At 42.2% G+C, this 23140-nt stretch overlaps 1 protein-coding gene across 2 annotated transcripts; it reads left to right on the top strand.

Moving 5' to 3' along the window:
• The first annotated feature begins 829 nt into the window (after positions 1–829).
• On the top strand, positions 830–22888 carry osbpl11 (oxysterol binding protein-like 11). Of its 2 annotated transcripts, none has more exons than XM_080422846.1 (13): positions 830–919; positions 3550–3618; positions 4014–4189; positions 5475–5554; positions 6384–6572; positions 9355–9553; positions 11018–11163; positions 13444–13590; positions 15717–16176; positions 18216–18402; positions 19801–19983; positions 20775–20928; positions 21407–22888. In XM_080422846.1, the coding sequence occupies exons 2-13, from the start codon at positions 3557–3559 to the stop codon at positions 21461–21463; spliced, it is 2040 nt and encodes a 679-aa protein (XP_080278972.1). In that variant the 5' UTR covers positions 830–919; positions 3550–3556; the 3' UTR covers positions 21464–22888. The 2 variants fall into 2 exon arrangements, with proteins under 2 accessions (XP_080278972.1, XP_080278971.1); XM_080422845.1 differs by lacking the exon at positions 830–919 and adding an exon at positions 2151–2550.
• The last annotated feature ends 252 nt before the right edge of the window (positions 22889–23140 follow it).

The raw sequence follows: 23140 nt of genomic DNA, 5'->3' as shown, positions 1-23140 counted from the left end.
AATCGGCCACAGACGGCATTAAAACACTTATTTATTGAAATATATGGATTATTACATTAAACTACTACCCCGTAGAGAGAGTTAACATTTGGGGCGTGGCGGTAAGCACCATTTTTTTTCAATTTGTACATGTTTGGAGTGTCTACGGGGTATAGTGCTGAAAGTCCCTGTGTCCATGGGGGATGAACCCTACAACTCTCGTAGATTGAAAACGTCAGAATCATAAATACGTCTACGAGAGTTGTATTCTAAAGCTATAAGTAACTCAAATCTTTGCTCCTGGAGGTCCCTGAATGGTGGAACAAAATATTTTACTTTTTTTGCGTTCGCTTCCCGCGTTCGCGCGTCTTACTTGTATATCTACTATTTTTGAATAGCCAAAGAAATCAAAAAATGACATGACTCTGTTTCAAGTCTGGTATTGAGAATTTACTGTAGTAAAGTACAAAAGTATTGGCATCAAAATATAATGAAAGTACCAAAGTCTATTTTCTGTTTGAAAATAGATGTGACGCCTTGTGAGCTTTTAGATCGGCTATTTTCAAATATCCTATCCTATGTATAAAATAGGGCTAAAGTGGTTGAAGCATGTTTTATAATAGAATCATTTATATCTGCAAAGTAACTATAGTAACTAAAGCTTTCAAGTAATTGTAGTGGAGTAATAAAAGTATAACATTTGCCTCTGAGATGTAGTGGAGTAGAAGTAAAAGTTCTGCAATTGTAAATACTCAGTAAAGTAAAAAATACCTCAAAATTGTACAGTACTTGAGTAAATGTACTTAGCTACTTTCCACCACCGTGCACGCCTCCTCCTCCCTGCTGATCACCTCCTCCTCCTCAGAACAATCAGGGATCAACCAGGAGGTGCCTGTTCGGCTGCCTTTATCCCCCACAAACAACTGGTCTGGAACTAAAGGTAATCATTTCTCTCTATTGGTGTTCATAATTTATATTTAGTTAAATAAGTTGGATTGGGTCATCAATTAAATGATGCAGGTGTTCTTGTGGAATAATTATAATAATAGTTTTCCAGTGAGTTTTGTTTTCAACTTTCGGATCCCGACAGCCTTGTCAACTTTCCCCAAACAGCCAGTGTTGCCAGATATTTTGAGAGAAATAAGCAACCAGGTCTAGGAAAACAAGCCCAAAAGAAGGCCTAGGCCATTATGAGCAATATAACCGTATAAACCTAACTAACTGTATACATTGAAAATAGCAAATCTACAAGCTCACAGTGCGTCACTTTGCGACGCGTTGTCACAAGATGTTTTCATTTTTTTAAAACATTTTAACAACACAAATCTGGTACAGAGGTTCCCTGGCACAAAGTATTTTCAGATGGGGGACAAATACATATTCATTTGCGGGCCCTTGACATGAAAATATTTGAGAACCTCTGGTTAAAATAATTGAAAAATTGTGAAACAAGCCCAAATAACCAACTGCACTTTAGAAACAAGCCCAAAAACTGCAACCCGCAACTAATTTTTACAAGCAACTTCACAGAAAAATAAGCCCAAAGTCGCTTATAATTAACGGACATGGCAACACTACAAACAACTTGGCCTGGACTGGAGACCACGCCCACTTTGTTTTTTGTATGACAACGCGGAAGTCAAACATAGCCGATCTACAAGGTCACAGCGCGTCGCTTCCGCAACGGGCTATAAGCTTGTAGATTTGCTATAATCGACCCGCGACACCGTCGTACGGTTACCACGCCCATTATTTTACGGCAACGCGGAAGCCCTTTCTCATTGTGAGCGGTGTCACGTGCTGCAGTGTTGCCATGTCCTCTTATTATAAGTGAATGTTGGGCGTGTTTCCTAATGTTGTTTAAACCAGTTCTTAAACATTTTCATGTCAAAGACCCCCAAATTAATACGTATTTGTCCACAGACCCCCCCCCCATCTGAAAATATTTTGTGCCAGGGACCCCCCCCCTTACAAGCTTTGTGTTGTTAAAATGTCTGAAAAAAATGCGACGCTTTGTGAGCTTGTAGATCTGCCATTTTCAAATAGCCGCAGCGCGTAGTCGCTTCTTTTGGGCTTGTTTTCATAGACCTGGTTGCTTATTTCTCCCCCGCAGACTCTGGCAACACTGGTCACGTGCCTTTGTCCTCCTAGTAGCGAAGGGGCAAAGCAAAGCAAAGCAAAGCATCAGTAAATACATGTCAGGCTAGAAGACTAGTATTAGCCACACATGCTAACACAGGAGGTACCACACACTGTCACGTTTTGTCACCGACTCATTCATTTGCTGGAATAGAAAATAGAAAACAATAGAAATAGAAGAATAAAAAGGTCATTTAAAGTCAGAGGGGTGGTTGGTGGTGGTGGTTGTTTGTTTATTGCCAGCTAACACTAGCCTGCTAGCTGTTAGCTAGACTGAATCAATGCCATGACTATGCAAGGGGAACAGACCACCACCACGGCGTCTTCTTTACGCATTAATGCCGACAGCAGCAGCGGCGACCCCAAGCCGGATGCTGCTGTCCTCCCCCAGAGCAGGACCCCGACGGCGGGGAGGAAAGCCTGGCAGTACAGGTAGGGTGGATGTTGTTGTTTTCAGCCTGGGAAGACGGTTTTACTCACTGAGTGCAGACTGAATGGATGTGTTGTTGTGAAGTGTACACACACAGACACACACACACACACACACACAGTGACTGCACCTATGTGTGTTGACACAACAGTGCAAGCTCATATTGTTGAAGCCAGTAACATGTTTGTTTACCATTAGAAGAAGGAATGCTATGGACCAGAGCTATTAAAAACCTCAGGTGTAAATGTACTAGTTCCTAGTCCTGTCGTGTTCGTTTTCTACATTTACTAGGTTAACTGCACTCTCACCTGGTGCACCAGGTCTGAATGACTCCCTGTCTGAGCAAGCGTTTTAATTTGAAGGACCTCCAGTTTGACATGCATGAATTCACGGACCCCTTGATGTGATTTCCTGACCCAATATTGAGAACCAGTGTTCTGCATCAGTAGTTCTCAAACTTTTCCGTTCCAAGGACTCCCAAATTGATATATATTTTGCCGCCGACCCTATCTGAAAATGTTTTGTGCCAGGGACCCCCAGGTGTTAAAAAATTCAAAATCTTTCAAACACTGTTCACGCTGTGAGCTATTTTTAAATAGCCACGGTAACACATTTTGCCAGAGACCTCCTGGAACCCCTCCAAGGACCCCTGGGGGTCCCCGGACCCCACTTTGAGAAACAGTGTTCTACATTACCAGGTTAACTTCACTCACGTGGTGTACCAGTTGTGAAAGGCTCCCTGATCATATCATTCACCACCATAATTGTCCAATGAAATGAGCAACGCACTGGACTGTGTCCAGTGCCAACTGTGTGGAGTTCACTGACATAACCTTTGCCTCTTTCATACCTAAGGTTTGATGTTTAGGGTTGCCCGTTTAAAGTATACTAATTTAGTGAAACGCAATTAACTATCTAGTAGAAGAGAAACCAAGCTGTAATCTGGGTGGCAAGAGAATTACTTTAAACACCTTTTTTTTCTTTCCTACCTTCTACTCTAGTGACCACATGGAGAATATTGACGGCTACTTAATGAAATACACCAACCTTGTCACAGGGTGGCAGTATAGGTGAGTAACAAGTAACCACACCTGTGTACTAGGTACTGTAGATAACAGCCTACAAAACAAAAGTAGTGCCAAAATATATGTACCACTGATGACTGGAAATATGCATGTTCCTATTCCCAACACTACACCAGCTGATTTAACTAATTATCAGGGTTTGAATCCTGGACCATAGAAGTTAAGGATTGCATCTTTGTTGTGAAGCAAGTGTTATGAAATGTGAACAGTGAAATCTGCCGGTGAATTGTTTGTTTGCTATGTAAACGACTTGCCTAAGTATACACCCTGTTTATATTCAGTCAAAATATATTATGGCATAGTGCTTGCTATTGGCTGAAAAAGCTTTGTGTCCAAGTATGTGTTTATCAGTCTCCCCTTCCATTCTGACTCCTGCACAGATTCTTTGTCCTGAACAATGAGGCGGGTCTGTTGGAGTACTTTGTCAACGAGCAGTCACGGCCCCAGAAGCCCCGTGGGACACTGCCCTTGGCCGGGGCCGTCATCTCCCCCAGTGACGAGGACTCGCATACGTTCACCGTCAATGCCATCAGCGGGGAACAGTACAAGCTCAGGGGTTGGTTGCTGCTGTTCAAATTCATGCACATTGCACTGCACACACGCCTGATAATAACCCTTCCTCATGTCTAATTTCTGCACCCATGGTTTCATTTGCTCAAGTCAGGTCTTGTGTTTGGCAAATATAAGAAATACACTGAACTTAAGCAGTGTTTTACACATGTTCTTAAGTTACTTATAGTTTTTGTCTTGTTGGAGTTGCTTTGGGATTCCCCTGTAAAGTGATGGGAAGGACTGTGCAGATATTGTTGTTACAATTGCATCAGTTTGGGACAATGTTGTTTGTGTTCGGCTGATCTGATTTTGTGGCGGGTTGTGCCAGTAGTATGTCTGTATGAGAAATCTCTTTTTCAGGGTTCTTGAAAATATGTTCTTAAGATAGACAAATAGGAACATACCATACAAAACAGAAAGTTATTAAGGTCCACTCGGAAAGGCAGAGGGAATTTGTAGATTTTTATTTTGTTAAGATTATTTTTTGGGGCTTTAATGATAGGACAGTAGACTGACAGGAAATGGGGAGAGAGATGGGGAGTGACACGCAGCAAAGGTTTCGAACCCGCGACACGCTGTCAGGCTGGCATTGCATCCTAGGGTGCCTGGACCGCCACGCCGCCGCCCAGGCGAATTTGTAGATTCTTATTAGATACTTGCTCCTTGTTAACATTGCATCAAACATGAAGCCTGATCTATACTTTTCTGTCGCACACTGAAAATAACAGATCACAAGCTCACAGTGCGTTGTGCTGTGACACGCTGTGAGCTTGTAGATCAGAGAATAATTATGCTTTGTTGTAGGGCACAGTGTAGTAGTGGGGTATCCTTAACCATTGACAGCAGATGTTTCTGTTTGCTGACTTGCTTCAGTCTGGCACATTTAGACGATGCGTTTGTCCCTCCAGGAAGGTGTTTTAGAAATTACGGTGGTCTGTTTCTTGAAATTCAGTGTGCTTGCTGGTTTTGCTGGTCATTCGGAGAGTGCCATTGTATTCCAACACACGACACACACACACACACACACCGTAAATGAAGCTGGTGGTGTTATTGTTGCTGGTCAGCTCTTTTCTTAACCTCGAGCATCATTGTCCATCAGGACATATTGATCTTGATGTTTTCCATTATCTCCAGCCAGGGAAGGAGATAGTGCACATAATCAATGCTGAGCAGGATTCGCTTGGCAGAACTTTAATGAGATTTTGTTGGGCTGTGTGCGTGTGCGTGTGTGTGTGTGTGTGTGTGTGTGTGTGTGTGTGTGTGTGTGTGTGTGTGTGTGTGTGTGTTAGCTACCGATGCCAAGGAGAGGCAGCACTGGGTGAGCAGACTACAGATCTGCACACAGCACCACACAGAGGCCATGGGCAAGGTAAGACAACATGCTGCATTATAGACGATCATAACGGTACACATTTCATGGATGCAAAACTCTACCTCGCTCTATCTCTGTCTCTGTCTCTTTCTGTCGCATCTTCTTTAACCATAATCACAGGGTATAATGGATGGCTTCTGATTCAGTTGCTGTCTTGCGCTGTTTTATATATGTGTCGCACCATAAGGAAATGTGGAAGGCATTGTTTTGCAACACTGTGGAGCCGTGTGTATCACAGGCTACGCTCTTCCTTCCACGCAGGAAGCAGGGGCTGCTGCAGACCTGAGTCAGCATTCGTGTCATCTCTGTTGAGCAATGAAATATTGATGCTAATGAAAGCCTCTGCCTTTCTCAATGGAAAGTTATTACTATTATTGATCCAGCTACTGTCTTGTCGTCACAAGCTATTTTGTCATGATGAGATAACAACATCATGCATATTGGAAATGCAGGGATACCCAAGATGTCCCTGTAACACAGTGTGGGTGCACGGTAAAATCCTCCCACAATGGATAACAATTGAAATGGATCAATTAACAATGAGGATTTTACTGTGTCCAATTAACATGAGTTCAGTGAATAAAGGAGTTTTGTAGGGACAATAAATCGTTTCACCCATGGGTTCTTGTTTGAGATATGGTGGCATGGCACTAATTGTATTTAAGACAAACAATTGAAACTGTTCATCCTCATTTATGTTTTATTGTGTATGGGGATTTCTTCATTAAACAACAAACATACAAAATCTGGCCCAGATATGAGCTGGGGCGGGACAAGTTTAACTCTATAATCTTTGATAACTAAACATTTTCTCTACTCTGGGCAGTGCAATCCCCCAACCAAGTCGCGCAGCTACTCCATGACATCCCAGGGCAGCGGCAGCTCACCGATGTCCCAGCGTCGGCCCAGCCAGCACACAGCTTCCTTCTTCAACTTGTCGCAGCTTCACAAAGGCTCGTCATTGTACTCCAGCAAGAGATCCTTGCTTCCAGACCACCTGCAGGAAGCTAAAGAGGTACAGTACTGTATACAGAGTGCCTGCACGTTTACGTCAGATGAATATCACTTTATACCTTAATCACCGTAACCACTTTGAGCATGGCATTAAAGGAGAACATTAAAAATGACAGAACTAAAAGCTCACATGTTTTTTTGTGTGCACAAAACAATTTAAAAGGAACACATGCTTCTCTATTACCTCTTGCCCACCTACTCTGATGAGTGTGTGGTGTAATTTAATTTCAATCGAACCCAGTTTGATTCTTGCATTTTATTTTCAGTTAATTCCCGATGTGTCCTTCTGAGCACAAGAAGTGTCCACAAGAGGGTGCTGCTGTCTTTTCTTTAAAAGTTGCAGCATCTCGGGTTAATCGACAGCCTTATAGACAGGTTTCTGTGCAGCTAGGGGGCAGAAAAAAACTCTTTACAGCAGTGGTTCCCAAATGTTATAATTTCAAAGACCCACAGTTTGGTATGCATTAAGCCAGGGACCCTCATACGGGTCTTATTTGGTTTTATTTGTACTACACTCTCAGAGTTGTAGAGCGATAAGGGTCCATTTGTTTCCTAACTATCAATACTTTAGCCGGGGACTCCATGGAACCCCCCTCAAGGACACCTGGGGGTCTGTGGACCCAACTTTGAGAACCACTTCTTTGCAACATATCTGAAACACATCTTTCCGGGTTCAGGCAAACTTGTACTTGAGGTCACGTGATCACACACTGCAGCTAGTAGCTCTAGCTGACTCTAAAACACGCTCAGCTGATTAGACGCTGATTAGACTCTAATCAGCTGTCAGTCAAAGCGGGTTTGCCCTGTGAATGTGTGCACGCCCAGCAATGTTTGTAAAGAGTTTGTTTGTTAACTCTTTAAGACCGGGAACGCATCTGTGTGTCATTTTTAGATTTCTTTGGCTATTCAAATATAGCAGATATACAAGCTTGTAGATCTGCTATTTTTTGAAAAATCATGAAAAGTTGTGCAAATATTTGAATGTTTTTCTTTTTTTTGGCGGACATTTGTAACTCAAATCTTTGCTTCTGGGGGTTCCTGGAACTAGATATTTTACAAATGTCCTAATGGGTTAACTAATTGACGTTGAGCCTTTCCAGTGACTCAACATCTAGCACTCTTGACTCTGTTTGACCTGACTGGAACCAAACCTTACGTAGTATCATTGGTAAGACCTGTTTTTACCCTACTAAGTTCTACAGGGATGACATTTTTATTGAAGGCCAACATTGGATTTTTGATAAATTAACAAAATAAGCTCAGTAGCAAACAATGGCTTATTATGGTATTCACATGTTTCGTTCAACAAGGTAATCTCCACAAATCAACTCACTTGTTTGGAGTGAACCAAGCATACAATTATCTCTTTATCTGCCAGTGTATACATGAAAAAACTCCCACTGCCAGCGATTTTTCGATTATCTTACCTTTTCAAGTAGTCACAGAATATTTATATCCAGTATGATCGATCCCCCGATGGTTGCTAATCACAGAGGGTTTCACTGTGCTTCCCCGAAAAAAAAAGAAAAATGTCATCGCGACCTCCCCCTCGCTTTTATACGCCTTTGAAAATAACATGTCTCAAAAATACATAGTAAAAAGCGCCGAGATACAGGATTTTTAAGTAATAAGTTAACCAGGAAGTGAATGGAGCAGTAAATCTTCGGATCGCGTTATCTCTGGTTCTGTGTGAAATGTTTAATTTTCGTCCATTTACGTCATTGGCAGTGTGAGCCTTTGCAGAATCGGATGGGAATTCCCGTCTATGGCAATGAAAGGGTTAATAGAAGTTTAGAAAAGGCCATTGCTTAAAAGTTGATGATTGCAGTATTTGTGTGTTACAGAACAAAGCAAGGAACTGTTCTAGAATCATGTTAAAAACAGACCTTATTCAAGGTTCAAGGTTGTACTTAATTGTTACATCTTGTGTACAGGTACACAAGAGCAAAACTTATTTTGGTTTGGCTTCCTTCAGACAATGCAGCAGCATAGGCAATAACAACACAAAATACATCACAAACCCTAGGGAGGGAACTTGTTGCAAACTGTAGCACACTTTTAACACACATGTTTTCCGGGGCCCCAACTATGGAGATGTTGCTGATCAGGCGTGTCATTTCACGTTATCATGTGTACATTCCATACAACTAATGACGTATAACGGCGCATTTGCCGTACACGTTAGCATTTTCTGGAAGGATACACAGAAGACGCATGGTATTTTTCCCAGACGCTATATAGATGATCTATAGATGATTTTTTCACATCAGAATAATAGTATGTAGGTTCAAAATTGGCAAAGTTTCCCTTAACACATTGAGTGCCAGGGTTTTTTAAAAACAGGGTACAGTCAGTTCCTGGATTTTTAACAATTTTTGAACCTTTTTCAAGTAGTCACAAAATATTTTCAGTGATCACCGTCCTCACGGTGATCACCTCATTACACACACAGGGGTAAAAACATTAGGTAATCCGTTCCATAGTTGAAAATAGTCAAAAATACATAGTAAAAAAAAAAAGTACACAGGAGCCGAGATACAGGCTTTTGAAGTCATAAGTTAACCAGGAAGTGGATTGGAGTCTAAATCTTCGAAAAATGATATCTCCTGGTGCTGTGAAGGAATTTTCTTTTTAAATATTTTTTTCCAAAAACGGTCCATTCGGACAATTCCGAATCAATACAAAAAAAAAAAAAAAAAAAGAAAAGTGTAACGACTGTTTTGGTACGTATTTCACAAACGTATTTGTGAGTGAACATGGACCTCTGCGTGTTTGCCCTCCAGATGATGAGCCAGGCGCAGGGCCAACACAGAGACCTGATTCAGGGCATTGAGAGCCTGCCGCCGGCTCCTGGCTTCTCCCCACTAGACCAGGATCTGCTGATGCTGAAGGCTACATCCATGGCCACTATGAACTGTCTGAACGACTGTCTCCACATTCTTCACCTACAGCAGGTTGCCAGGCAAAGAAGCACCATGGCAGGTGAGAAAAGTGTTTCATGCCAATGCTTTTCTTTGTATCTTAAGAAAAAAAGTAAAGTAAAGTAAAAAAAAGTAACTAAGTACATTTACTCAAGTACTATATATATAATATAACCATACAAATGTGTTATGTCAAACTTATGGGTGTATTTTCACATGCTTTAACAGGTGTTAAACTTGATCTGAATCAAAGCTACCATCCGTAAGATTTATGTCCTTCCCAGGATTCAGACCCAGGTCTCCCGTGTGGGAGACACATTTTCTAGCCCTGAGCCTAAAGACGGAATGCCTGCTTGTCTAGGGGAGATAATGCACTAACCCAGGCAGTACTACTTGTCAACCAGTAGTTTTCCTACCCGAACACAGTGTCAATATTTCTCAATAGAAGAGCAGGGAGGCCGACCTCCTCCAACCACTGCAGACGTGCGAGTTATATTGTGTTAACATACCATACAGATTGGTCAAAATAAAGTTTTATTCACTAAAATAAGTTGTGGATTGCAGCTTAAATAAAGGTTAAAGGAGGACTGTATGTCCCCTCTCTTGTTGATCTATCACTACTTTCTATGCAGAAATGACCTACAAATAGGGACCTTGTAAATAAGGACCATGTACAAGGACTGCTGGGCTATGCTCCATCTACATATGCAGTCTGTGTTGCCTGGACGGTGGAATTATTCTGCATTATGAATGAGAACCTGCACCTATTCTTACCACCCGTCTCGAAGGTAATTAGATCTCAGATGGGCAGACATGTCCGCCAGCTGCATGCTGCTGGACAGGGTGCAGTGAACTTGGTTGGGACTTGTGAGTGATTTCTAGTGCGAGAGAGAGTCAAACTGGACCCATTTTAAATGCCCCATCTGAAATGTTTCACCGGGGCAATCCCTCGAACCCCTCTCAATATGGAGAACAGTGCAACACAGGGTAAAAAAAGGCCAGCTGAGGTCCCTGCGGTTTGACGTGGAAGATCCAATTACCCAGAATGCATATTTAATTAGGCCAGACACAGGACGGCACATGGTGACAGCCAATCAGATTAAGTTGTCAAGTGACGTGTGAGGCTAATTAGAATTAGATCTGCCCACTCCCAAACATGTTTAAAAATGCTCGTGCGGCATGGAGGGGCCTTATCCAATCAGACGGTGAGGATGCTTCCTGTCGGCACAGGCCAGGTATCGTGATACTCCCTTTTATCGTGGGGGGAAAGGTCGGGTTACACTGTGATGGTCTAGTGCAGTTGTCTTGGGGATAACCACCTGTCCAGCCAGATAGCAGCCAAAGCAGTTGGGGGTGGCGTGCAACCAATGGTGCGTTGTGTGCAGGTGTGCATGGTGGTTGTGGTGGCGTGTGTGCAGCTGCAATTGCCAGGGGCTGCAGTGTGGTGGTGGTGTTGGTGGTGGGGGGGTCTGTACCATGAGCATTTCTGAACCCTCTGCCGCGTTGCATTCATCCTCTGTGACAGGTCCCACCATCGAGTGGCTGGAACCTAAGATACCCGACATCCTGAAGAACGGCAGCAGTTCCCTGACAAGCTACGCAACAGGAGAGGACGCGCTGGAGGGCAGCCGCCAGGAGCTCAGCACTCCCGAGTCCTGCAGCTTCTCTGGGGTAAGACCCTCTCCTCCTGGGAAGGGTGTTGAGATGGTGTCCTGCTCATAGGTCATGCGCATGGTGTACTTGAAGTTGGCATACCACAGGTCTATTTGCTCATTGGGTGTTGTTATACAGTATATCCCTTCCTTTATTATTGCCTCCTCCCCCCCAAAACCGTACATTTAATACTATCGTATATTACAATTGCCTTGTGACATTGGGTGGATGGTGTACGGAGGGTGTCACAAACGTAACATGCCCATATGAGGCTATTCCGGTGCGCACATATCACAAGCTCATGGACCAACTTCAAACTTGGCATGCATATCGCAGTGAACCCGAGGGAGGGAGTGCGGTGCCCGACTGCCCAGCATGAAGTCAGTCGGATCGGGGGTTGTCCAGAACCACTGATCCAACCGATATGCCTATATCTAAGCTTACGTGGAGATTCGGTTTACCAGAAACAACCGATATAACCATATATGGGCATACTATCAGGGAGCACACAGACAGATACTGAGATCTACAATGGGTTCAACGGGTTAGCATAACCGGGTGGGAGCATGCATTCCCAACTGGCATCGTTCCCAACTTGCGTGGTCCCCGAGAACGCCGGTGCCCAAAGGTTCTAATTGTTTGACAGCTGTATTTCTGTGGACAGCATCTCATTAAAATACTTGTTTTAACTTTAACTTTGTCCCCTCCCACTTTCTTGCAGCCCTACCCCCAACCCCCTCCCTCAGACAGTCTCATTTAACACCAGAGCACTTCTTTCTCCATCTCTCTCCTTTACCAAATGGAAATGGAGATCTTTTTCTAAACACTAAAGACTGCCACACAACAATGTGGGTCTAACTAAGACATTAGATAATGTTTTAGCTAAGACAATATATTTTTTACAAACATAGATTAGCAAGAACATCCACATTCTCTTGACTATACATTTCCTGGTTGTTGAGGTGCATTCATATTGGGTGTGACACAATTATGTTTTGAGAGCATGATTCCCATTGAGATTTGTTTTTTACATGCAATATAAAAAGTCCAACAATTCTGTTAGGTAGTTGGCTCTAAATCGATGATGATATTTAGTTGTATTTGATACAATCTGTGTTAGGAGAAAATCTGATTAATTCTGTGGTGGTACCCGGAAGTGGCTTTAAAAATTACATTAGGAAATCATGTGAATCACCGTCCCCACTGAAGCATGTCACGCTCACGAGATTCCTTAGATTTCGTGACATTTATTATCGGTGTGTTATTTTGTTTGTGTGATGAAACAACTGAGACCTGACAACGCTACTCTGGTAAAGAAAGAAAAAATCCAATGCAACAGAACGTGACGTTGATCATGTGCGCCGGTGGCGACCGCATGCGTTATCTGTAGATGATGTCGTTAGGTCATTTCAAAGCCTGAGAATTGTGGTCGATTTGTTGCCGGCTATTTATTTTCTTACTCTTGGGATAAATCAGTACTTTTTCATCGTCAGTTGATTTCATAACCATACATTATGTGTGAAATTGCTGGACAATTTATTTATTTTTGTTATAAAAGAAGTCTGGGATTTTGAATGTGAAAAAAACACTGCCAGGGGCCGTGGATTTTGACTTCAGTACTCTATATTGTGGAGAAAGAATACCTTGGGTCTCCTGTGCATTTCTCCCGCAAAATGCAGAAGTGTGCGCTTGATGACATGAAACGACGTGTTTGATGTCATGGGCATACGCTTTTACACTGCATTTTGCAGAAGAAATACACAGACGTCAGGTACTTTTTCCCACATAATGTGAACTCTCGCGTCAGAGCAATAGGATTTATGTTAAAAATCTACAAAGTATCCCTTTAAGTCAATGTGATGGGATGCACAGAGTCCTGGTACGTCAGGAGTCCAGTCTGTTCCTATTTGCCTGTTTGCCAGAGAAACTTGTAGCTTACAAAGTGAAAGTAAAAATACACAGGCAAGACATCCTTGAACATTTTAAACATATCGGATGGTCTGGAGAAGTAATATTGAGTCCCTAGACAAATGAAAAAAAGTATGTAGGGAGCAAAATCATGGCACTGCATTGTTAAGGCATCTGCCTTGAGTCTATCCAGTGCCGGACCTATTAAACCTTCACTTTATTTATTTCATTTATGTATTCACTTTATTATTATATATTTATCATTGACAGCCAGTCCAGCAACTTTTGCTTTGTTAACTGTATTCATTGTAGTTTCGATTCACTTACGTACGCAAAGCAAAGCTTGTCTCACTGATTACATGGCGCCTCCTTTTCACCCTACTTTACCAGGATCTGGAAAGGGAGGAGATCGACCCGGAGGATGAGGTGGAGGACACCTTCACAGAGAAGGAGGAGGAGCTGGGGGCAGTGGAGGAGGAGCGTAGCGTCATCCTACACCTGTTGTCCCAGCTCAAGCTGGGCATGGACCTCACGCGGGTAGGTTGAGTTCCACATACTCTACCAAGCATCCAAAAACACAGCCGACTGATCCCTACAACGCACACACGCACACGCACACACACGCACGCATCTGAGGTGTGGAGAAATCTATAGGGTTCCCGAGTCCAGTTCCTATTCAAGGCAGCTTTTGCATTTGGTTTCTCTCCAAAGGTAGTTTAACCCATTAATACCTGGAACGCATCTGTGTCACTTTTAGATTTCTTTAGGCTATTCAAAAATAGCAGATATACAAGCTCATAGCGCGGCACCGAGTGCCGCGCTACGAGCTTGTAGATCTGCTATTTTTGAAATATCGTGAAAAATTTTTTTAAAATTTTTTTCCCCGAAAAACGGTTAGGATTTAGAAAATGTTTAGAAGCGGCCTCAGGTCTTAATGGGTTAAATAATTCCAAAACCTATTTTCTTTACATATGTGCCTGCATATTGTCAAATTAATAAATGTAATGTAATTGAACCCTTTTAGGTGAGTGGCCCAGTTTCTTGCCAAATATGTCTGCTGTGCAATGGAGCCCATTCTGGGCATGTCAAAATAGGCTATTTTCTTCGCAAGGATTTGGTGTAGTGGGAAAAAGGAGCAGACCCTAGAGCCCTGGGGGACTCCCTCCGGTCAACTAAATGTTATCATTGCTGTCGGGCAGAAACCTCTTATCTCCATTATTCTAGTTTTGTTTTCGTAAATCAATGCACTACTGACCATACTACAGCGTTGCAGATCCACAAGCTTGGCGCAAAGCAACACGTTTTGCGCTTGCAGATCTGCTAGTTTTGAATTTGAATCTTGAAAAGTAATAGTTTGACATATGAGGTTTCCACCCGACAGAGACGATAAAGGGTTTAAGTCGTTAAAAGTAGGAGGAATTTTCAAGAAAGATGATGACTTCATGATTAATTTCTGAACAAACCCCACATATACCTCCTCAGCGTTCAAACTTGTGATCGATTTGTGAGGAAAGGGTAATTAATATATAATTGATCAGGTCTAACTGGGTTCTCCAACCCGACACATTGAGCTTTGAGTTTCTTTTTGGCAGGTCAAGTGTATTGCAGACCAGCCAGAGAGAGTGCTTGTTCTGGACATCTGTTTTCATGTTGCACTCGTTCTAAATCAACGTTTGAATAGATGTTGCTGTGTTGACAAATGTGACAAATTGACAAAGAATAAAACAAAACAAAAAATGCAATATTTGTATTGTTACATATTATACATGGGTACACAAGAGGAACATTCTTTTGGGTTTTGGTTTCTCAACATAATAACAAAGAAATTTGAAAGAATAGCAACAATATTAAGATAAATAGCAAAGTACGTACATAAGAAAGTTTCTGTATATTTTTGGTATTTTAGTTCATTTTGCAAATACACATTATAGTTTTAGTTTGGGGGGTTTCTAAAGTGTTGTTTATTTTAATTTCAGCTAACTACAATGTTCAAAAAATGATACCTAGTTTTAGTTTTAGTTATCTAAATTGTGCACAGGGCTGCCTGATTCACACAACCATTCGCAATGCATTTTATTTAAGAGACCTGGACACAAACACTAAGCTCGGAGGCGAGACTGAAGTCTCTGTAGAGACATTCTATCCTGCAGTGTCAGTTTGTGCTCGTGCTTGGATATCCTGCTCTTAGGTTTCCGTCTGATTTATCGAAGTTGCTTTGGGAATCAATGGCTTATCTTCAGATGGAAACAAAGTGGACATTGAGACCCTTGGGTCATGTGCGAGTGTGTTACGTTTCGCATGATTTCTCTTGTCGCCAGCTGCTCTATTTACCATTGGCTAACCAAGTGATTGTGTTGGTTGCACTGGGGTGTGTATTTAAGTGTTTATATAGAAGGATACGTCATGCATGAAAATACTTGACCTTTACACAAATCCAAAGAGCAGTGAACAAGGAAACTGAAAGAATCTCACCCCTAAATTATATTGTTGCATTTCACTCTACCATTTTATATATATTTTTATGTATATAAAATATATATAAAGTATTTTCTGTTTGTCATAAGATTAAATGTATAGGGCTCAAGTGGTTGATATTTTTCCATTGTATGCGATTGATCGAGAGAGTTTGATTGATTTATTGATCACCACTACTCTTCTTCCAGGTGGTCCTGCCTACATTCATCCTGGAGAAGCGCTCTCTGCTGGAGATGTACGCTGACTTTATGTCCCACCCGGACATTTTCGTGGCCATCACCGACGGCACTAGCCCGGAGGACCGCATGGTGCGCTTCGTCGAGTACTACCTCACCTCCTTCCACGAGGGGCGCAAGGGGTCCATCGCCAAGAAGCCCTACAACCCCATCCTCGGAGAGACATTCCGTTGCTCGTGGAAGGTCCCTCGGAGGCCTGACCCGGGGCCGGCCAAAGAGCCGGGGTCGGCCAAAGAGCTCGCTCAGGACCAGGACTGCTATTTGCGCTATTTCGCCGAGCAGGTGTCCCACCACCCCCCTGTGTCTGGCTTCTACGCCGAATGCCAGGAGCGGCGAATATGCGTGAACACCCATGTGTGGACCAAGAGCAAGTTTATGGGAATGTCCATTGGAGTCACCATGCATGGAGAAGGTGAGCCCACGTAGTGCTACAGTGAAGCACAGTGAGTCTTTGCAGAAGGGGGGCTTGTGTCATGGGGCCTCATGTGAGCGATCCTCAAAGTCAAACTTCTTGTACTACGGTACTCATTTTCTTGCCTCGTGCACAGCTAAAGCTATCTCTCACTCAAAGCCTCCGACCCCAGTTGCCTATTCTCTCAAAGCTTGTTTGGCCGACAATCACTCCTGGATGTCTCAAAACTTCGTACAGCTAAACTTCTTCTTTTTGGTCCCCTCAGTTCAAGAACCCTTATTCTAGACAGTCTCGTCCCCATGGCAACCAATGTGATTCCTGTTGCTAGAAACCTGGGTGTCCAATTTGTCTCTGAGCTTTGTTTTGAGACCCAGGTAATCTTTATGATAAATTTGTTTCTTCCTACAGAAAATCATACAAAAGTATTCGGTGTATTCTCGCTTGGATTACTGTAATGCCCTGTACTCTGGTCTCAATCAAACCTTGAAAACAAAACGAAATGAAAAATAAGAAAAAAAAATATGTACAGTAAAGTTCGAGAAGAAAAAAAGGGGGAGTGGGGTTAGGTTATGTCTTTTACAGGGGCCAGTTTGGAATTGCTTTTAGGGCAGTTTTGAAGGAGAGTAGGGGTTTACTCTCCTTCACTGCTTTTGGTAGGGCATTTCACATTTTGTTGCATAGCAGGAGAACTAATTCAACCCCTTGTTTGTGCCAAATCTGGGTTGGACGTGATCAGTGGAGCTACCTCTGGTGTTGTGATTGTGGACTTCATTTACTTTTTTGAAGTACTTTGACAGGTACATGGGTATCTTAATGTTATGGTGTATCTTGTAGACCAGGCCCATTGCAAGTTGCTGTACTCTGTCCTCTACCCTGAGCCATCCGACCCTAGCAAGGTGAGCAGGGGTTAGATGAGTTGTAGATGAAAGGCCAAGAATTAGCCTCACCAGTTTGTTTTGGGATGTCTGGAGCCTTGTTTTTAAGGCCTTGTTTTTAAGGCCTTTGTATCAACAGTATCAACCTGTTGGTTCAATATGCAGCAGCCAGGCTCATCACTGGTACTAGGAGCACATAACACCTGTTATGGTTGCATACTGGCCACTCTCCTTTAGGTTTGATTTTAAGATTTTACTGCTAATAACATTTCGCCAATGGGCTTTAATGTTTTTAGATATTGTTTATTTAGAACTGTCAACGGCGAGGTTGGAGCAAGTGAGAGGAACATTGATATGTGGTCTAACGTCGCAGATAAGCTTAAAGGCTTGGTCTAAGTGTTGTACACAGTGTTGTGACCTTGCACAGGTATAGGCATGGTGTTTGGCCCTTGCATTTCGAGACATTGTTGGTCCGGGGAGGGGTGGGTGGGTTTATTATTATTATTATTTTAATTAACCTTCTGTGTTGTTTTTAAGTTGTGTATGTGTTTGTATCTTGTTTTTGTTGAAAATGTATCCATTCAAACATAATTGTATTGCTTGAAAACAATTGATAACAAAAAAAGATTTTACTGCTAACTTTTAAAGCTCTTTTGGTCTGGCACCTAGCTACCTAATTGATGTGCTAAAACCCTATGTGCCAGTGCGTACCCTGAGGTCATCTGTTCTGGGTCTAGTGGTTGTTCCTCAGTCGGTGTTGCTCACCAAAGGAGACGGGGCCTTTGGCCTCAAGGCCCCCAGACTCTGGAATAGCCTACCAGAGGATCTCATGTTAACTAGCTCACTAAGCAGTTTTATGCCTAACGGCTAGCAAGTGCCTCAGATTATATTAAACCGTGGCACTTGCTCCATTTATGTCATTGCCTTGTTGCTGTTTTTTGACAATCCATTATTGTTATTGTTTTGTTTGATCATTGTACAAGCACAAATGTACAAGCACTTTGTAACACTGTTCAGGAAAGTGCTATAAAAATCCAGTGTATTATTATATATTATTATATTAAAGCTCTTCAGTCTAGAATTTTTCATTTATTCAAGCAAGCGAAGAGGACATTCCTTAATGTTGAACCCACCATAATTTTGTGCGCTTTTTCGTCCGTCCAGGCTGCCTGAACGTGCTGGAGCATGACGAGGAGTACACCTTCACGCTGCCCTGTGCCTATGCCCGCTCCATCCTCACTGTGCCCTGGGTGGAGCTGGGCGGAAAGGTCAATGTCAACTGCCCTAAGACTGGCTACTCTGCTGTCATCAACTTTCTGACCAAGCCCTTCTACGGTGGCAAGCTGCACAAGTCAGTCCCTCACTCCATGCATTTCTCACTGTGTTCAACCTGATGAATGCAAATCACACTCTTTAATGCCGATGCCAGATTACTGAGGAAATTATTTCTTTGCCTTTTCTCCATAGATTACATTGAGCATATTTAGCACAATAGTGGAATTGTTTAATGTCTGTAGAGTGGTTATGGGAATGCAACGTTTGAAAATACTCCTTCCTCCCTGACAAAACATGGTTAGGGGAATCCAACCTTTTAAAGTTAATACCGATTCCTCCCTGACAAAACAAAAATCAAGAGTACCCCTTATGGGTGTATAATAGCACAGAGTAGTAATGAATTGAGGGAAAACTTCTATATCCTGCTGCTTGTGTAACTTTGTGCATTATTGATGGTGTGCTTTTATATTAGTTATCATTTATCCTGTTTCTTAACAACATAACATGCAACTGTTATGTTGGACACTGCAAAACAAAAGAAAGCCCCTGCAACACATCTGAACACACTACACGCAAAAACCTGGCTGCACTGATAAGCACATCCTGTCACAAGGAACTGTATGTGTTCCCTTGAGTCCCTGCATGTCGTTTAACTCATATTGGGCCCCAAATGAAGGTGGTAGAGCAATAACAAGGTAACAAATGGACGTTACAGTAAAGATGACTTTGATTTGTGTGGCTGACTTTTGGTGTAGATTGCTGAAACACGAACTCATCCAAGCTATCTTGGTACTAGGGAAATCTCATTGAAATTAGTAACTTTGGTATGAAATTGGTAACATTGGTAGGGAAATGTTAACGGATGGAAGTTGAAAGGGCAATACGACTCTTGGGTGACCAGCACATTGAAATGCCTGACCTCTGTGTGGTGGAAAGGAGTTGTCTAACGGTGCCCTCTGCATCTCACTTCATGACTTCTCAGCTCTTCAAAGGTCCATTTGATTTGATTTAATTTATTTGAAAAGCAAAACCACATGGTTACACTTACAGCAGTTCGAGGATTTCACAAGAAAGTCCTGAGACTTATTTCCATTGAGGTCCTCTCCTCTCACATTTAACAGTCAATAAGTTAACAATACATTACAAATACTAAACGCATGACAATAATGCAGTACATACGTACAAACAAGTGCTCCCTTATCTTTCCCTTGACTAATGACCCTCTATAGGGGAACCTTTTCTAATAGACATGCTTTAGTCTGTTGCTTAAAAGACCTCAGATTGGTTGTCAGTTTGACACTGATTTCGAGGTCTTTCCACTGTGTGGCTCCTATGTAAGTAAATGATCCCTTGCCCACTTTACTTTTAAAAGCCGAATGGCTCACATCTGCTTTTCAGTAAATAAAATGGTCATGTGCACTGCAAAATACACTGACTGGTGCTCTCAAACATACGTTTTCCTGCCTAAATGTAGGGTGACGGCCGAGGTGAAGCACAACCCCACCAACGTGGTGGTGTGTCGTGTGCAGGGTGAGTGGAACGGTGTTCTTGAGTTTGCCTACACCAGTGGAGAGACGCGGGTGATCGACGTCACAAAGCTGCCAGTTACCAAGAAACGTGTTCGACCCAACGATAAGCAAGCACCCACTGAATCCAGGTAAGGAAATGAATTCAATCAGGATTTATCAAGTATGAGTGGAAAGCCTGCAGGAGGAATGTTTCTCTTTTCTATCCGAGAAAATGACGTTATCCAGGATCCACTAAGAAGCGGACAGTCCCCTCTTGCTCTGTCCTTCTGGTCCCTGTCCCTTCACAGTACAGCTAACACATCTGACAACACACTGTGTAGTTATAGATCGAGAGAAACAATGACTCACATTTTTAAATGGTGTCTGCTTCCGAGAAGATCTAGAACTAATAGTTATTATTACACCTGTTAAGTAAGCAGCAACAAGGAACTATATTGCAATTGGGCTCATCAAAGTAATTATAATGGTGCTTGTCCACCGCACGATACTGGCTCATCTCATATGTGGGCATTAAAGGGACAAGGACTGACAGATGCAGATCTCCATATATGGGTGTAAAACGGACACAGGTAGACAGGCGGATACAGATATCTCCATATATGGGCACAAAAGGGACACAGGGTACTGCGACAAGGCCTCCGACACTATGACTCAGACTGTTCGGGCGGATTTGCGGTGTGACTACTATTAGTGCTATAACTGCATGGAAGCTCCTGAATATTGTTAACAAACTTTTTAACGAGGCATACTGTAAATGTGAAATACTAATCAATTTAGTCAATTCGATATTAACTGGAAAGTGTCACCTTAATTATTTTGAGCAGTATAGAACATTCCTACTGAGATATTGTTGACCATTCCTGATCTGAGAGATTGAACACTTCTCTTTTAATAACTCGCTGGGTGTGCTGTGTTCCAGGCGTCTGTGGCAGCATGTGACAGAGTCATTACGCCAGAAGGATATTGACAAAGCCACTGAGCACAAGAGGATGCTTGAGGAGAGACAAAGAGCAGACGTGAGACACCGCACGGAGACGAACACACCATGGAGAACCAAATACTTTGAGAGTGAGGTATGTGGCAGATATTGTGCTCCTTCCCTATTCACTCTATAAGTGTGGCAAGCTACATAATTTTCGATTTATTTTATTTAACCTTTGTTTTTCAAGGAAGTCCCATTGCAATACGAATCTCTTCTACATCTTTTTTTTTTTTTAAGGGAGACCGGCTAATGCATCAACATCATGAAATGCTCTCTCAAAGACGAATGAAAAATGTATCGCTGCCATTGTAAATTGTACATTATAATATCACTACAGATCTCGGAACGTAATTATATTTAATTGTGTAGACGAGCAAGTGGGATAATAGTCCCATCTTCATTCCAAACCCATACAAAATATAAAAACCTGTCTTAACCCTCTAAAGGCAAGCGTAATATTGCTGATACACCTCTTTTTAACCGCTTAAACCCTATAAACTCCATTGCCCTGGTCAAAATACATTACACTTTCATGTTGTGTTGTGTTCTTTTCTTTTGTCCTTTTCCAGGCTGACGGCTGGGTGTATCACAAGCCACTGTGGAGAAACCCTGCGTTCAAATCCTAGTCTCATCGCCTGAAGTCACAAAATTATTGTGGGTGCAGGACTATCTCCCTCTTGGTATGTGTGTGTGTCTGTTTGACTGTGTGTGTGTGTGTGTGTGTGTGTGTGTGTGTGTGTGTGTGTGTGTGCTTGCTCGTGTGTGCACGCATGTAGGTGAGAGTTTTGAGATGCCTGAAATGAAGCATGACCTCAACTGACGTGCAAACAAAGGCAACGTGCGATGGGAGAGAGAGAACATGATGACAGGTATTCTCAAATCTCGTTCACTTTGTCTGGTAGGCCTCCGGTAGTACAAGCTTTTGTACTTAAGGGTCACTTTTGTAAACTCCAGTGTCGAATGGGACATAATTCTTGTACAGATAAAGGTACATTATTTACACAGCCTTAAGATTGTCTGATGAAATATGCAGTTAATGTGGATTGTGCTCATCAATCTGGGGAGGGAGGGCTATTTTTCCCTACTTGTTTGCGATACCATACTATGGGAAAGCTACTACTCTTAACTTATGTAACCATTGAGGTGTTTGATATCAGAGGTTGTAAGGCTTGTTTGAGAAGAAGAGAATGAGGACTTTTTCCTTCTGGATTCCCTGTTTTTAACAATCATGCATCAACCATTTTCAGTATTTATTAATTTTTTTGCCACATAATTACCCACTTATTTCATCTACACTTTCACACCCCCAAAACGAAACGATACTGAGGTGTGCCTCCTCATTTTGGTGACCTAAAGTGTCTGCTGGCAAGGTTGTTCAGCAAAAAATACACATCTCGTAATTAGAATGTATACGTACATGTCTGTTCTCGTCAACAAAGCAGTGATGCTCCACCAAGATCCACTGGCGAGCCCTGAATCCCTCTATTGGAAGGCACCATTTATGAGATCATTGTAAGAGAGAGAACTGGCTGGACCTGTTTTGTCTGTTTCCCCCCTACTTATTTTCTCCATTTCTTGAGATACTGTCATTGATGAAGTTTAACATTCACACTACTCTTAATGCTGTGTTAAGGTTTGGTACTTTTTACCAACATGTGATCTGTTTTTGACGATGCAATGATTCCAATACAGTCAAAAGTACCTTAAAGGCATGTTTATCATTGGTTGACAGGCAAATTTAACTGAATATTTTGAATGAGGAGTTGGATCACTCAACAATAAATGTATTTATTCCGATATGTCGTGTTCATGCGAAAGATAACTACTCCCATTTTATGAATCTTAACACCGTTTGATTTTGCAGTGGACAGAAGAATTCTTACATGCATGATGGCAAAGTCCTTTTTGTTCAAGTTGAGTACTGCAAATATGCTATTACTGTATGTATTACATGAATTTATAAATGTTCCTTGTCTAAGCTCTTAACCAAATTTGTTTTCTAAATGCAAATAAATCTATTTTTTTTTCCTTTGAAGGAATGTGTATCCCCATATCTTGTAGCTGCAGTTATTTTAAGAGCAACACTTTGTGTTTAAAACGTGCTCCGCTTGGCTTGTCTCTTGTTTTTTTTTTTTTTCTGGAAGCAAATCAAAGTACCCTCATGTCAGACCTTTCACAAAACCAGAGACTCAGCCTTGTGGTGTCCCAGCACCCTATCTCCTGAGCGGTGGCGTCATGCAAATAGAACCTGGCTGGGGGTGCAGGAATTATTTTTTGTTGCATCCAATTTACTAAGCCCAGAT

Source organism: Gymnoscopelus braueri, assembly GCF_963280865.1.
Source record: "Gymnoscopelus braueri genome assembly, chromosome: 24".
Classification (NCBI taxonomy): Eukaryota; Metazoa; Chordata; class Actinopteri; order Myctophiformes; family Myctophidae; genus Gymnoscopelus; species Gymnoscopelus braueri.
Note: the sequence above shows the minus strand (reverse complement) of the source record. Positions and strands in the feature narration are given on the sequence as shown.